The sequence below is a fragment of the Aspergillus lentulus genome (assembly GCF_001445615.1).
Source record: "Aspergillus lentulus DNA, contig: Alt12, strain: IFM 54703, whole genome shotgun sequence".
NCBI lineage: Eukaryota > Fungi > Ascomycota > Eurotiomycetes > Eurotiales > Aspergillaceae > Aspergillus > Aspergillus lentulus.
This window is the reverse complement of record NW_028322115.1, coordinates 3,477,852-3,490,620: the sequence shown is the minus strand read 5'-3', so window position 1 is coordinate 3,490,620 and position 12,769 is coordinate 3,477,852. Positions and strand designations below refer to the sequence as shown.

The window sequence follows — 12,769 nt, the reverse complement described above, 5'->3', positions numbered from 1 at the left end:
AGGAAGATATCCAAAGCGTTATATACTTGATACAGGAACAGAGATGAACCCTCAAAGCGCCTCAGCAAGCCCGGTCAGGAACTCGCTCAATCCATACGCACCGGGGTCAGGAACCTTGCCGACCCATTCCTCCTCGCCACCGACGTAGACGCTCCGCCCGAGACTCGCCTTCATGTTCTTGGTGGCTTCAGTTCCATCCTGCGCGGCCTTTGCAGCCGCATGTACGTCCTTCCTTTCGACCAGCGTGTTGCAGAAGGGAACTAGTGCATCGATCAAGGTGCGATCACCCGGCTGCGCGGGGGTGTACTTCCCTAGCGCGGTGATGGAGTACTTGAGAGCGCTGGCCCAGACCTCGACCGTTGCGGGGGTTGGGGTGCCTTGGTCTTGGGCGCGGAGACCGTGGGCAAGCGCGTTCAGAAAGATGGAGTAGATGGCGCCTGATGTGCCATCCATGGTGTTTTCCACGACGGTTACGATGCGGTTGACGGCGGTGACGGCGTCGTCGTTCAGGTTGGACGATGGATCTTCCAGGAGGGCGAGGACGGCTTCTGCGCCGCGCTTCAGGCCCACGCCGCAATCGCCGTCGCCGACGATGGTGTCGTACCGGGTGACCAATGCTTCGGCAGCAATGACTCGCTTGAGTGCGGATCCGAGGGCTTTCTTGAGAATGGCTGGGTCCACTGTAACATTATCAGCGCTGTGAAGAGGAGATAACCAATGCCATAGGCATAAGGAGACTCACGCTTGATGTTACTGGGTTGGTCCTCAGCAAGCTTGGTGCTCTTGACCTCTACAGGAGCATCGGACTGGTGTGCCTCCCATGTCGATGTGCGGATAGGAGCAGACCAGCCCACAGCTTCGGCAGGCGCATCGAGAAGCTCGAGCATAGACTTGCCAGGACCCAATCCTGTATCCGCGAGCTTCAGTAGTGAAATACTGAAGCCCAGTCCGTTGAGACTGGTCAGGAAGGTTCCTTGAATGATTCGCACAGGCTTGACGTTGAAATCTTTCGTGAGCTGGCGGTATACTTCGTCGGTGATACCTGAGAGCTCCAGGGTACTGACGCCACCCAGGTTGTTGATGAGCAGCACCAACTGATCGCCTGGCTGATGGGTCAGGAAAGCGCGGTCTGGGTCGTTGTGGTCCAGGATCTGCAAGAGCATAGTCTTGATCACCTCTGGAAGAGAGAACTTCATCCGGTGGGATCCCGGTTCGTTGTGAATGCCCATTCCGACCTCCACTTCCCCATCCGGAATCGTATCCTCCGGTACTCCTCTACCCGGGATATGGACGTGCTCCAGAGAGGAGCCCACAGACGCAAGGTTGGAGTTTGCTAATTGAGCAATGCGGTACACGTCTTCCAGCGATGCCCTGAGTGACGGTTAGCTGTCGTCTGGAATCATGCTACTATCAACTTACCCAGCCTCGGCCAAGGCTCCGACGATCTTCAAGATGAGGATGCCACCACCGATACCGCGACGGCCAACTTTTCCGCCCTTCTTCTTGCCGACGCCCGCGTCGTCATTGATGGCAAAGAACTCGGTCTTGATTCCGGCAGCCCGCGATTTCTCGGCAGCCATGCCAAAGTTGAGAACGTCGCCGGTGTAGTTCATAGGTATGATCAACACGCCCTTTTCATTGTCGACGCAGTTCATGGCAGCATGGCGGATCTGCTCGGCAGACGGAGAGGCGAAGATGCTGCCGGCTACAGAAGCGTCCATGAGTCCATGGCCGACATAGCCGGCAAACGCAGGTTCGTGACCGGAACCTCCACCCGAGATGATGGCCACCTTGGGTTTCCTGGATGCATCTGGGCGACGGAAAATAACCTTGTGTTTCGAATCAAATGCGAGCGATGGATTTGTGAGTGTCAGAGAATGGAGAGCCGTCTGGACCAGGTGATTCGGGTCGTCGAAGAAATGTTTGGCTGTCGTTCTCGTCAGCGCATACAACAACCTCATGGCTTCATGATTTGCGAAATGCGGATGTGATGGAATCGAAACTGGAATTTGAAGAAAAGTGAGACATACTCTGCATGATGTAAAATGTGGAGCGAGACAATCACTAAATCCGGAGATGCGCCGTGATAAAGTGGAGAAAGTTGGGGAATATACAGATAGCCGACTCAAACAGATACAGAAATGTCGCTGGGACTACAGAGAGACAACCCCTCGTCGGTTTAAATAATCTGCTGGCAGCTCTCTCACGCGGATGAGTTCCAATCAGACAAATTCTGGGCGTTACTTCCCCTCAATACGCAGCCCGCGGGATGACTGGAAGCGACTGCGCCAGGGATTGCGACGGGGATCTTCAAAGTTGACGGTGCGACTTGGGGAATCGGTTTGCAGTCCGTGAGAGGCGGGGAAAATGTGGAGAATCCTGTGATCACGTCTCGACCTGTCATCTGTCAGTTGGATGCTCTCTTCGATAATAGACTAGACCATGCAGCCTGAGACATCTCGATTACGTCCATTCGCGATGAATTGAACCGGTTGAAATCACAATGGTAGGGGTGATGGTCGTCTGAAGGTGCACTCACTGGAATGTATTCGAGAATCTTTTTCAGATATACAATGCGTGTCCCAACGGAAATGTATATGGATGCTGTATACAGATGTAACAGTTTAAGAGACCGAAACCCATGATCGAGAAGAATAATTCGAGAGGGGAAGAGCACTATATATACTCAGTGATATCCATATTTGGAGTGCCGAACCTGTTCTCTTTTTCCGCCATTCTTGCTGTCCACATGAACAATTATTCTCCTTAGTACTAGGGGTACTGTAAGGTACCACGGTTAGCCTTCCTCCATAGTTCCATACGTCCAGTGCACAGTGACAGTGCACCCCATTCATCGTGGGGTCTGGAGTCTGGACCAGAGGCAGCGGGGAGCTCTTCGGCTTACCCTCTAGGGTAATCCCGTCAGCCCTCCAGCAATAGTACATCAGCTTATCTGGCAATCTTATTATTGCATGACTGCCTCTCAGTTAGCTAAACTCAGCTACTTAGCTATCTCGCTACGAGGTCATAAATGTGTAACCATTGGCCAGAGTACATCTATCCAAACAGGTCTGAACGTGACATCAACGTCAGTAATATTGCCAAAGAAGAACAATACAATAACATTGTTGCAATAGCTTCTCGCTAACTGATGTTGTTCCCGCATTCAGAATTCAAATTAAGATCCTGTGGCATTAAGCCTATTCTCCTTGCATAAGTCCTCAGAAGAGAAGGTGAGCCGGGCAACTTGACCGAACAGAGTATGCGTTTTGATACACGCAATACATATATCAAAGGTCATGGTCATGGTCATGAGACCTGAAGAAAAATGCGTTCATCTAGAGAGGTACGTACTACAATAGTAGCTCCCCTCTGTCAGATCCCTTGAATCCACAACTGCAACTATTATTACCGCATTGGGCATTCCTGACTACCTAGAACATTGACTAGGATGGACTCAACCACGTGAACTTTTTCCAGAGCATTAGTGCAAGGTCGATAGATACCAGGCCCATGACTTTCACTTCTCGGTCGAGTACCACTACCACCTTAGTCTACAATGTGCACTCCTTACCTTTCAATGTAATGGAGCTATCTGTCTTCCCACCAACTGGCAATTCCACTAATACTCTAGCCACCTCGGAAGCCTCCGAGGGCCCGATGCTCACTGCTCCTGTGGGGTCGGAGGTAATCCGGGTGTGTTCCAGACTTTCCCAGGCCTGGCATCCACGGTTTCTAGCCTAAGCTTCGGCAGCTTGAGAGCTACGTACATAGTAGTTCGTAACTCTGGCAGAATACCATAATCATAAGTCAAAAAGGAATGTGAAGCATACCAGGCCATAAAGGAATGTCATTGATGTAAGTTCATAAAGAGAGATTGAATGCTGAATAAAAATGGTAGCAGCTTCTCTAACAGCACAATGCAATTGCTCTTATGCGACATATTTGTACATATTGGGACTGGTCTCCGTGTCTCGCTCCATGTAATCCTTCTCAATCAGTCTAGCCAACAGTCAGTATTCGTCCTAGAGAAACTATGGAAAGACCACTCACCTTTCAATATTGTTCTTGATCTCCGCTACGTCCAACACTCCTCGGCTGCGCGTCGCCTTGATCACCTCTGCGACCAGTTCAGCGTGCGGGATCTGTTTGCGGCTCTTCATGATCCGCACGATGGCCGCCTGCGTCTCAAGATGTCGGTCGGCTGCCACCCGCTCGTGCGTCTTCTTGTTCTCCTCCTTCGTCTCCTTAAGTTGAATCTGATTGATCTTGATCCGGAACTTCGGGTCCGTAAAGCCCGCATTGAACGAGAATTCATCCGTAGGAGTGACGTCTCGTCCCTTTGGCTTCTTGCTGAGCACCCGATATTTGGCACATGCCAGCGACTGAAGCGTGCGTTGGAGCTCCTGGTCGGCTGTGTCAAAGCAGTCAGTACTGATACAACCCATAATCTCGCTAGGAAAAGCACTCACAAAGTTTCGTCCCTTCCTGAATCTGAGCATAGCTCAGACTTCCGCCCTCAGGAACGTCGTTGAAAAGCAGGAGTACGATCGCTTGAAACGAGCTGACCACCAGCTCTTTCTGTCCGCGCGAAAAGTTGGCCCGCAGCTGGCAGTGCGCCAACTGGTGCTTCCAGTTAAGTTTCCGCCCGTTGTACTTGTTGTAGTAAAATGTCTCAAAGTCATCAATCGCTGCTGCAACGACCGGTGGAATCCGCACCTGCACATCAGGGTACGATGGCCATGCAGATGCTGAGAGCACGCTGACGTTCAGATCGATCGGGAGTGGTTTCCTCCGTTCGCGTTGAATCGAGGCATACGCAGCCATCTCGTCTCGCGCTACATCCATATCCTTGAACATGGACTCGAGATTGTGTGTAAATGTAGAACCACACTCTATTCAATAGAGTTAGCTTGCAATCTACGCAAAGATGGTGCATGTCGGAACTAACCGGTCTTGAGCCTTGCCAACATGCTCTTCTCCGCATCATCACTGGCGCTTCGGCCCATCAATAACCGACGAGCCAGATCGTTCTTGTAGAATGCCTCGAACACTGCTTTGCCGTTGACGAATCGAAACAGGTCCAGCACTTGATCCAGTTGTCGGTTAATCTCAGCGTCCTCGTCGGCCAACGGCACGTCCACCATATTGCGCCCAGGAGCCAGCTTCCATCCACCTTTGAGCAGCCTGTCTACGTACTTGGCAATCATCTCGCCCGTCTTGACATTGTCTGTACCACCGGTAGATTCCGATTTCCGGCTCTTGTTCATAAAGGTCGCAAAGGCTTCGCGTAGCGCATGACCCAGCTCCTCATTGCGGTGGAACGAGTTGACCCATGTATCGTCCAGCTGCGCCTTGAAATCTAGCAAACGAACGACCATTTCTGCGTCCTTCTCCTCGTCAAAGACAATCTGCGAGCCTTCTTCCACAATATAATTCTTGAAAGCTGGCTTTAATTCCGTCCCGAGTTGCCTTCGCTCTAAAAGAGTGTAAAGCTTCTCCAGAGCAGTCTTGTTACCAGTTCGAAGCAAGCCAAGAACGTCCTTCTCGTTAAGTAACACCGACTCTTGATCTGCTACCAAGACACGATCGAGAAGTTCAGACAGCTTCTGCTTGGTGCTCCTGTTCAAAGAGAAGAGCTCGCAGCGTTTGACTTCTCTTGCTATTAAATTATGGCCGTTCTCCACGAATGTGGCAAGATATCCGGCGGACTCTCGCTGAGCCCACGATGAGAAGAATCGCTTCGACTCGGAAAGAAGGAGAGGCTCAAAGCTTGTTGTGTAGACATCAAGCCCATGAAAGAATTCAATGGCATTTCGGAGCAATGAAGAATCTGCCATAATGACATGATCCTCATTGCGGTCCGCGTCAACTAGGTCACAAGCCCCTTGTAGAATCTTCGGTTGTAATACAGGGTCGGAGAAGATGTGATTTCGAAACTGAATCAAGCCCATTTCACGAATGACTGGAAACTCTTTCGAATGAAGTAGGAAAGATTGATCGAGGTAGTAGAAGATCCACCGAATGGTGACCTGTAACGAATCTATTAACCATTCGAAAGAACGAACCCAAACCACGACGCATATAAACTTACCAATTTAGATTTCCAAATGCTCCATGCGTCAATCACAGCTCGCAATGTATCCACATTACTCCCATCAGCTGCCTTCGCCAGCAACTCGTCCCGCAGACCCCCAGACACGTGCGCTCGGCATTGGTCCTGCAGCCGTTGGGTCAACACCACGGCTCTTCCCTGGCGACACACATTCTCTGCTCCCTTGTAGAGCTCTTCTAGAGAAACCTCGGGCTTACCACCGCTGAATACGGCGCTCAGCGCTGCATCAAGCTGTGCCCAGATCTTATCAAAGTATGAATCCTGATTCAACCGCGAACCCGTCCGTAGATTCTTAACCACAAGCCTCTTTGCGCCAGTATGAGGGGTGAAATTACTCTGACGCGACGATGTGTTCGAGAAATGGGGCTTGACTGTCGTGCTGGCCGGGGAGCTCTGCGCAAATGCTCCACCTGCTCTATGTTCCGAATTCGAAAAATTGTACATCTTGTCTGGCGGATGAAGCTCCTGTGACGAAACTGGGGCTCGCGAATACGATGATGGCGATAGCCGAGGACGCTTGTTCGATGGAGGGGACTGCTGCGGATAACCCTTGCCGTGCGTATGGTTCCTGGATAAGAGCTCCGAGATGGTCGTCTGCTGTTGCTGCTGCGGATGCTGTTGCGAGTTCTGAGACCGGAATGCCGCCTCTTCTTGATCAGAAAGCTTCCTCTTGCCGATCGACTTGCGCTTACCGCTCCTCTGCTCGGGGGCGCCTCTTGAGTTCTGCTGCATCGACCCGGTTCGGTCCGAATGATCAAGTCGAGAGAAGGGAGCGCTCAGCGTTGGCGAGATTCAGTAATTCCCTGGAATGCACAGATCATGGCAATTCATTTGCTTTCTTGTTGATTTCGAAAGAGGCGATGTAGCGGGGTTGAACGATGGATGAGGAGATGGTGAGCACTGGGCAGCAAGGACGCAACGGGCACTCCGGAGCAAGGTAGTCGGAGATAAGATAATACGCCCGTGCGCGCTGCTCCGCTACTGTAAGATGATGACATACCCGGACAGCAGCACAATCTATGTAAATAAGCTCCATTAAACCGATTAATTGATGCAGGCAAATTCCATTCCTCTCAGCATTGTCATAAAGATTATTCTCATTTCTGGCAACGAGCTTAGCCTTTCTGTCTTTCTGGCTATCCTACGGCCGAATCGACAAATCTTAAAAGCTGTTTGAAAACACGGCGTTGACTTCGGACGGACACCAATTGTCTTCGTTTTATACCAGATATCATCTCTCTCCAATATGTCTATGCCGACGCAACCTCCACGTGAGATCTTCATTGCTTCCAATGCTTTTAATCTAGCGAAATAAACGCATCGCATATGTATCATGTCTTATAAGAAAACGCCGAGTTCGGCTATTTGACTACGCGAGCTGTATTTTCTGAGTCAAGTTTAGGAGAATAATGTCGGCCGAGTTTGCTCCTTCACTTCTTCGTCCTCGTACTGAATATTCGTTAGAATCTGCAGCTATTTTGGCGGGGTGAGTACATACCTCTAGGAAGTTGCTGGCGCTGATGAGCGTCATGTAGCACTTGGCCAAATCGCTCAGCGCACCGTGATGATTAGCAGTACCTACTCCCCCGATCTTGGCAAATCGCTTAAAGATACCGGCCATGCTCTGTCTGTTTTCTGCCAGGAAAGCTCGCGTTTGCTCCATGATTTGCTCATTATGGAGACCCCGAGAGAAGACAGCTGAGATAATAACTCGGAGTACCGAGCCAAGAAGATCATAATATTTCCGAAGAGCATCAGGGTTGTCAATATCTGTCGTCGTTAGAGAGATCCTGATCTAGAAGCTGACATATACTTACCAATGCCCAGATCCGGATCAGCAGCAAATAGCCGTGACTCGCGAACCGCCTGAAAGAGGCCTGTTTTCAGAACTTGAGTAGCGCCATTCTTAGTTTGGCAGAGCCGTTGAAGTAAAGATAGCAGCGACTCGTAATATGACAACAATGCTGGCGTATCTACTACGATATCAGCTTATTTCACAATTACATGAATTCTACCTCCGACTTACCATTCGCATGGGTGTTCTTCAGTTCGACAGGTAGCGCTCTGACGGCGTCCAAGAAAAGACTCAGATAGTTCGATTGTGAGATCAACTCCGCCAGAGTGGAGTCTGTTTCTCGATCCAGAGAGGCGAGCAGATTGAGGAAGAGGAGTGCCGACACCCGGCATGTTTCTTGCCCGGCGTATGCGTCATCACAAGTGGTCTCAATCAGGTTCGAGCCCGCCGTCTTTATCACTTGCTGACTGTGGTGCCTCAGATTCTGATTCACTGTATCGGCGGAGGCGATACGACTGATGTACTGGGAACCAATATTGTAAAACGTCTCACGCAACTGAACATTTCCACTTGCCAGGAAGATGCCTCTAATGCAGATCTGGAACAGCTGGTGCAGTTTTTCGTCTATGATATCCCCACTTCGCCGCGCACCGTCTGTACTCGTGGATGTAGATTCTAACCCCCCAATAAGAGTCTCGGCGAGTCTTGCAAGCTCGATTGCCTCCGGTAGGTCCTCCTCGATGGCTGCTTCAAGTTTAGGGAGGACCAACTGGATTGAATGCAAGATAAACGTTGGTTTTCGGCCACCCTCAATCTCTGAACAAGCCAGCATCGTTGTGATGAGCTCTGTCCATGATCGAAGCGCCAGGTAACGGTTAAACGCAATCTGTCTTGCTTGATTTGTCGCACGAATGAATAATGTTAGGCCTTCAGCTTCGGCCAAAAATTGCTCTTCATCCTGAGGTCGCAACTGCCCACTCGACAGCAACTCTTCCTTTCTGACTTGGATGAGCTCTGCAACCTCCGCTAGATTGTACAGAACAAGCGATTCATCTGCTTGCGATTTCGCACACACATCAAAGCCAATTCCATCAAGGAAGACTAATCTGGGCGCTGGAATTCTGTGGCTGAGATCCAGGTCAGCAAAATCAAAGAGATCAAAGACGGTGGGATTGAGGATTGTCTCCCCGGTCTCCGTGGTTGAGTTCCCAAGCAACGTCGAAAGGACCTCTGTCTGAAGTGTCTGCGAGCCAAGCTTGGCGGCCGAGCGAATTTCAGTCGCCGCGTAGGCATACAAGTAACTTCTAAAAAGTAAGAACTCAGCAAGAGCCGATGTGGACTCAGAGATCCAGAATTCTCCGTCCATGACAGATAGCCCATCAAAAGGAGTGTCTGGTCCGATTATAGGCTGGCTGGCAAACATGCTTAGTAGAAAGCGGCTGGAACGCATCTCAAGCAGAGTGAACGCGGACGCGATCTTTGAGGACCATAGATGTTTGAGAACTTCAAAGGCCATACGCCGTAGATGTACCATCCAAGGAAGAATGTTCCCTTCCATTGCATCGGGGTAGCTTTGCAAGAACCCAATGATAGCATGTAGCAAGGACATTCGGTTCGAGAACAGGCCGTTCGGAGAAATATCCAGCATGGTTCCCACACTACTGAACCCGAGGAGAAGATGAGCAATGGTCGGCCTATCTGTGATCATGCTGAGACAGCTATTTAGGAGTGCCAAAAGGCTTTCCCTAATGATATAGCCTGGGGACCGTGCACCAAGTTCCAACTCCCTCAATTCAGGTTGCATCTGAGACACCAGCGGTCTTGAAACACTGTCAACGTCCACTTCTGTGCTCAGAACTTCAACTATTTTGTTTGAGGATTGCCACTTCGATATTTCTGGGGAGGACAATTTGTTCAACTTCCTAGAGCTTGACAATTTCTCCAGAAGTGCCATTGAGGTAACGGTAAGTTGCTCGTGACCCGCGCCGCAATAAAGGCTCAGAGCAGGTATAATCGATAGGTTGTTGAGGACGCTATCCTCAAAGGATGAAAGCGACGAATTAGCGACGTTAATTCTGCCTCCACCTGCCTGAGACTTGATGGACGGCCGGACGATATGGAAGTAGGTCGATTGCAGATCCAACATCAGGTCCATGACTTCTAGGCTTTTGACCAGGCACTGAACAATTATAGAGTCAGACGCGGCGTTGGCAACCTCACTGGCGTCTTGTTGAGCTGTTGCGAAGATCGCCTTGATAACATCTTCATTGAACAGCCACTCAGCCACACGCGCAAATGGGTGAAGACGGATATAGGTAGTCAAGGATGATGTTTTCAGGGTAGAATCGGAGCTAATTGCGGGTTGGCTGAGGACAGTTACGATATTCTCGTTGAACGATCTCAGGCACGTGATGACGAAATTCAAGCAGTTGTAGGTCAGAAGGCGAGTTTGGCGCTCGCCTAGATCTGGAACTTTCCTCGAGAGGGCCTGACCCATGACAAAATCGATGTACGGGTCGATACCTGGCATGCGATAGGAGGATCCTAGAGATTCGGGGAAGGGCAGAGACAGATGGTACTCTGCCGAGTCAGAGGTAGGGGAAATGAGCGAGTAAATTAAGACGACAAAGGCATTGGCCTGATCAAAACTCTCGCCGATCTTCTGGAAAGCCTGCTGCTCGTGCCATACCAATGGATTTGAGACTATGGGTACTTTACCAAGGCCGGGGCCACTCATGGCGCCCCCGGAAATCCATTGGTCGAGAGAGAGCCACATCTCGTTACCATTGTGGGACGTTCTATCCGTCATTAAAGCTGCAAGGGTAGTGAAAACAGTGGCCCTCAGATGGGTGGGTATGGGGCCGCTGCACAAGGTCAACAAGGTGCTAACAATGCTGAAAGATGGGTGGTGAAGCATCCACTCCCTTATGGAGCCACTCTGCTTGCATAAATGCCCCATTAATCGCAGGTAGCACGTCAGCATGACAGGGCTTTCTGGCTCGCTCATGTCGGCTGGTTCAGATTTTCGAGCCCTCAGGACTGCTTGGGAAGCACTAGGCTTCTCAGTAACTCTCGTCGCGTACAATTGGAGTTCAGCAAACATCTGGGACCAATTCATGGAAGTGGATCGCTTGAACTTGGACGACAAAAATTTGTCCTCCTCGGTTAGAAACCGATGTGCAGCAGCGGCATTCTCCTCTCCACCAGAAATAGAACACAGCAACTCGCAAAAGGCGCTCACTCTCGGCACGGTTTGTCTCTTAGAAGCCCACTGAAGGAAGCCATACAAATTGCCGTCCGGGTCTGCCCAAAATTCCTGAGCTGCGTCTGGTCGGCGTTCGAAGGCGAAGGCTATGATCATGAGGAAAGACTCGAGGTGAGTGCGAGCTTCGACCAGGCCACGATGGAGGCTGGACGACAAACCGTCCCTCAGGGCAGTAATCTGATCCAAGCGTTGCATATCCTCCTCGGATTTCAGCTTTCGAACTGCATCTGGCATGTTGGCAATGCAAGACTCCACAAAGACCTCCAGATTCTCCATTAGCAGAGTCTTTAGAAATCCAGCACATGGTTCGGATTCCAATTTTGCGAATGCGCTCTCTTTCAACAATAGCGCCACTAATTCGCGGCGAGCTGGATCACCCCATTCTTCGTTGTTCACACCTGAGCAGATAGCCAGCAAGAAATCGAGTCCTCCGTCGTCCAGTGCCGTCATAAACATTTCAGTGCGTTCCTCTGCTTCCTTTTCGAGATCGACCCCTTGAACAGGAGAGGTGGGCCCGTCGATATCCCAGCCACTGTACACTGCAAGCCAAAGCGCGATGACAGCTGCGTGAAACGTAGATATCGTCCAAGTTTGGCCATCTTTGGTAGAAGTGACCGCCATGTGCAGGCTCCTAGCTTCTTTGTATGAATTCGACCGTTCTGGTGACCCGTGTTGAACGAATGACGATATCATAGCTGGGATGTAGTGAAGCAGCAGTCCGTCAAATCTTTCAAGCTTCCTTAAGCGGTTCAGGAGCACTCGAAGGTCCTCAGGACTCGTATAAGGTCCTTTGAAGAAATAGCACAGAATTGCGCCTAATGACTCGTGTTGTTGCTGCAGGCTGCTGCGTTGGTATTCAATGGCTTCCATGATATCGTGATCCTCCACTTGGCCGACAATAGATGCCTTCTGAATCTGCTCCCCAAGGAGCAGCAGCCATCCCTCGATATCCTCCATAGACTTCATGCACTTCCGCGCAAAAAGCGATGCGTTCCGTAAAGGTCCAGTCTTAATCTCGACGACGAATGCCACCATGTCTTGCATGAGAGCTTGCGTCACTTCCCGCTCAACTTCAAACGATTCTTGAAGAATCAGGCGTAAGCATTCAAGAAGGAAGTGCCGGCGCTCATGAAAGCGCATAATTGCCGCGATCAGCGGAGGTCTATCCAGTATTTGAGCTTCTTCCTGCGCAGCAAAGAATAGAACAGCGGCCTCCAGTTCATCAATGTTTAGAGCATCGGCGAGTTGTAGCGCGCCTTGTTGAAAGTCTTGGTTGATTGAATATTCGACATCGTTAACGGTAATCTTCCCTGTAGCGCAATTGAGCAAAGTCAGCCTTGCCCCTTCAACATCCGAATTCAGTCTTGTTTGGGACTGCGAGGAGCCATCCTCAATTTACCGACCTGAGAGAACAGCCTGCCGACTGGTGTTGTTCTTTGAGGGTTTGTCTAAGAGTTTCTTGAAATCCTCAATGTGAGCTTCCAACTCAACGCGAAGTCGTTCAATGTTGACAAACGACGAGTCTGAAAGAGCAGAAAGATCCTGGTATAGGCCCCGAAGGCCAGCCAGGGTATCTCCGTCTTCCATCTCAAAG

General features: G+C 50.5%; 3 protein-coding genes across 3 annotated transcripts; all 3 read right to left on the bottom strand.

The window, feature by feature from the left end:
- Positions 1–51: 51 nt before the first annotated feature.
- ALT_7066 (dihydroxyacetone kinase 1) lies at positions 52–2,037 on the bottom strand (the record flags this gene model as incomplete). Its single annotated transcript, XM_033558407.2, has 4 exons — positions 52–680; positions 743–1,371; positions 1,420–1,927; positions 2,031–2,037. The coding sequence occupies 4 exons, from the start codon at positions 2,035–2,037 to the stop codon at positions 52–54; spliced, it is 1,773 nt and encodes a 590-aa protein (XP_033414298.2).
- A 1,895-nt stretch (positions 2,038–3,932) lies between these two features.
- On the bottom strand, positions 3,933–6,847 carry ALT_7065 (cullin family protein; the record flags this gene model as incomplete). Its single annotated transcript, XM_033558406.2, has 5 exons — positions 3,933–4,002; positions 4,054–4,414; positions 4,473–4,895; positions 4,952–6,032; positions 6,095–6,847. The coding sequence occupies 5 exons, from the start codon at positions 6,845–6,847 to the stop codon at positions 3,933–3,935; spliced, it is 2,688 nt and encodes an 895-aa protein (XP_033414297.2).
- Positions 6,848–7,513: 666 nt separating this feature from the next.
- Positions 7,514–12,762, bottom strand: ALT_7064 (nuclear pore complex Nup192/Nup205 family protein; the record flags this gene model as incomplete). The annotated part of the gene is made up of 5 exons (XM_033558405.2): positions 7,514–7,564; positions 7,614–7,885; positions 7,933–8,088; positions 8,142–12,485; positions 12,579–12,762. 5 exons carry the CDS (start codon positions 12,760–12,762, stop codon positions 7,514–7,516), a joined length of 5,007 nt encoding a protein of 1,668 aa, XP_033414296.2.
- Positions 12,763–12,769: the final 7 nt, after the last annotated feature.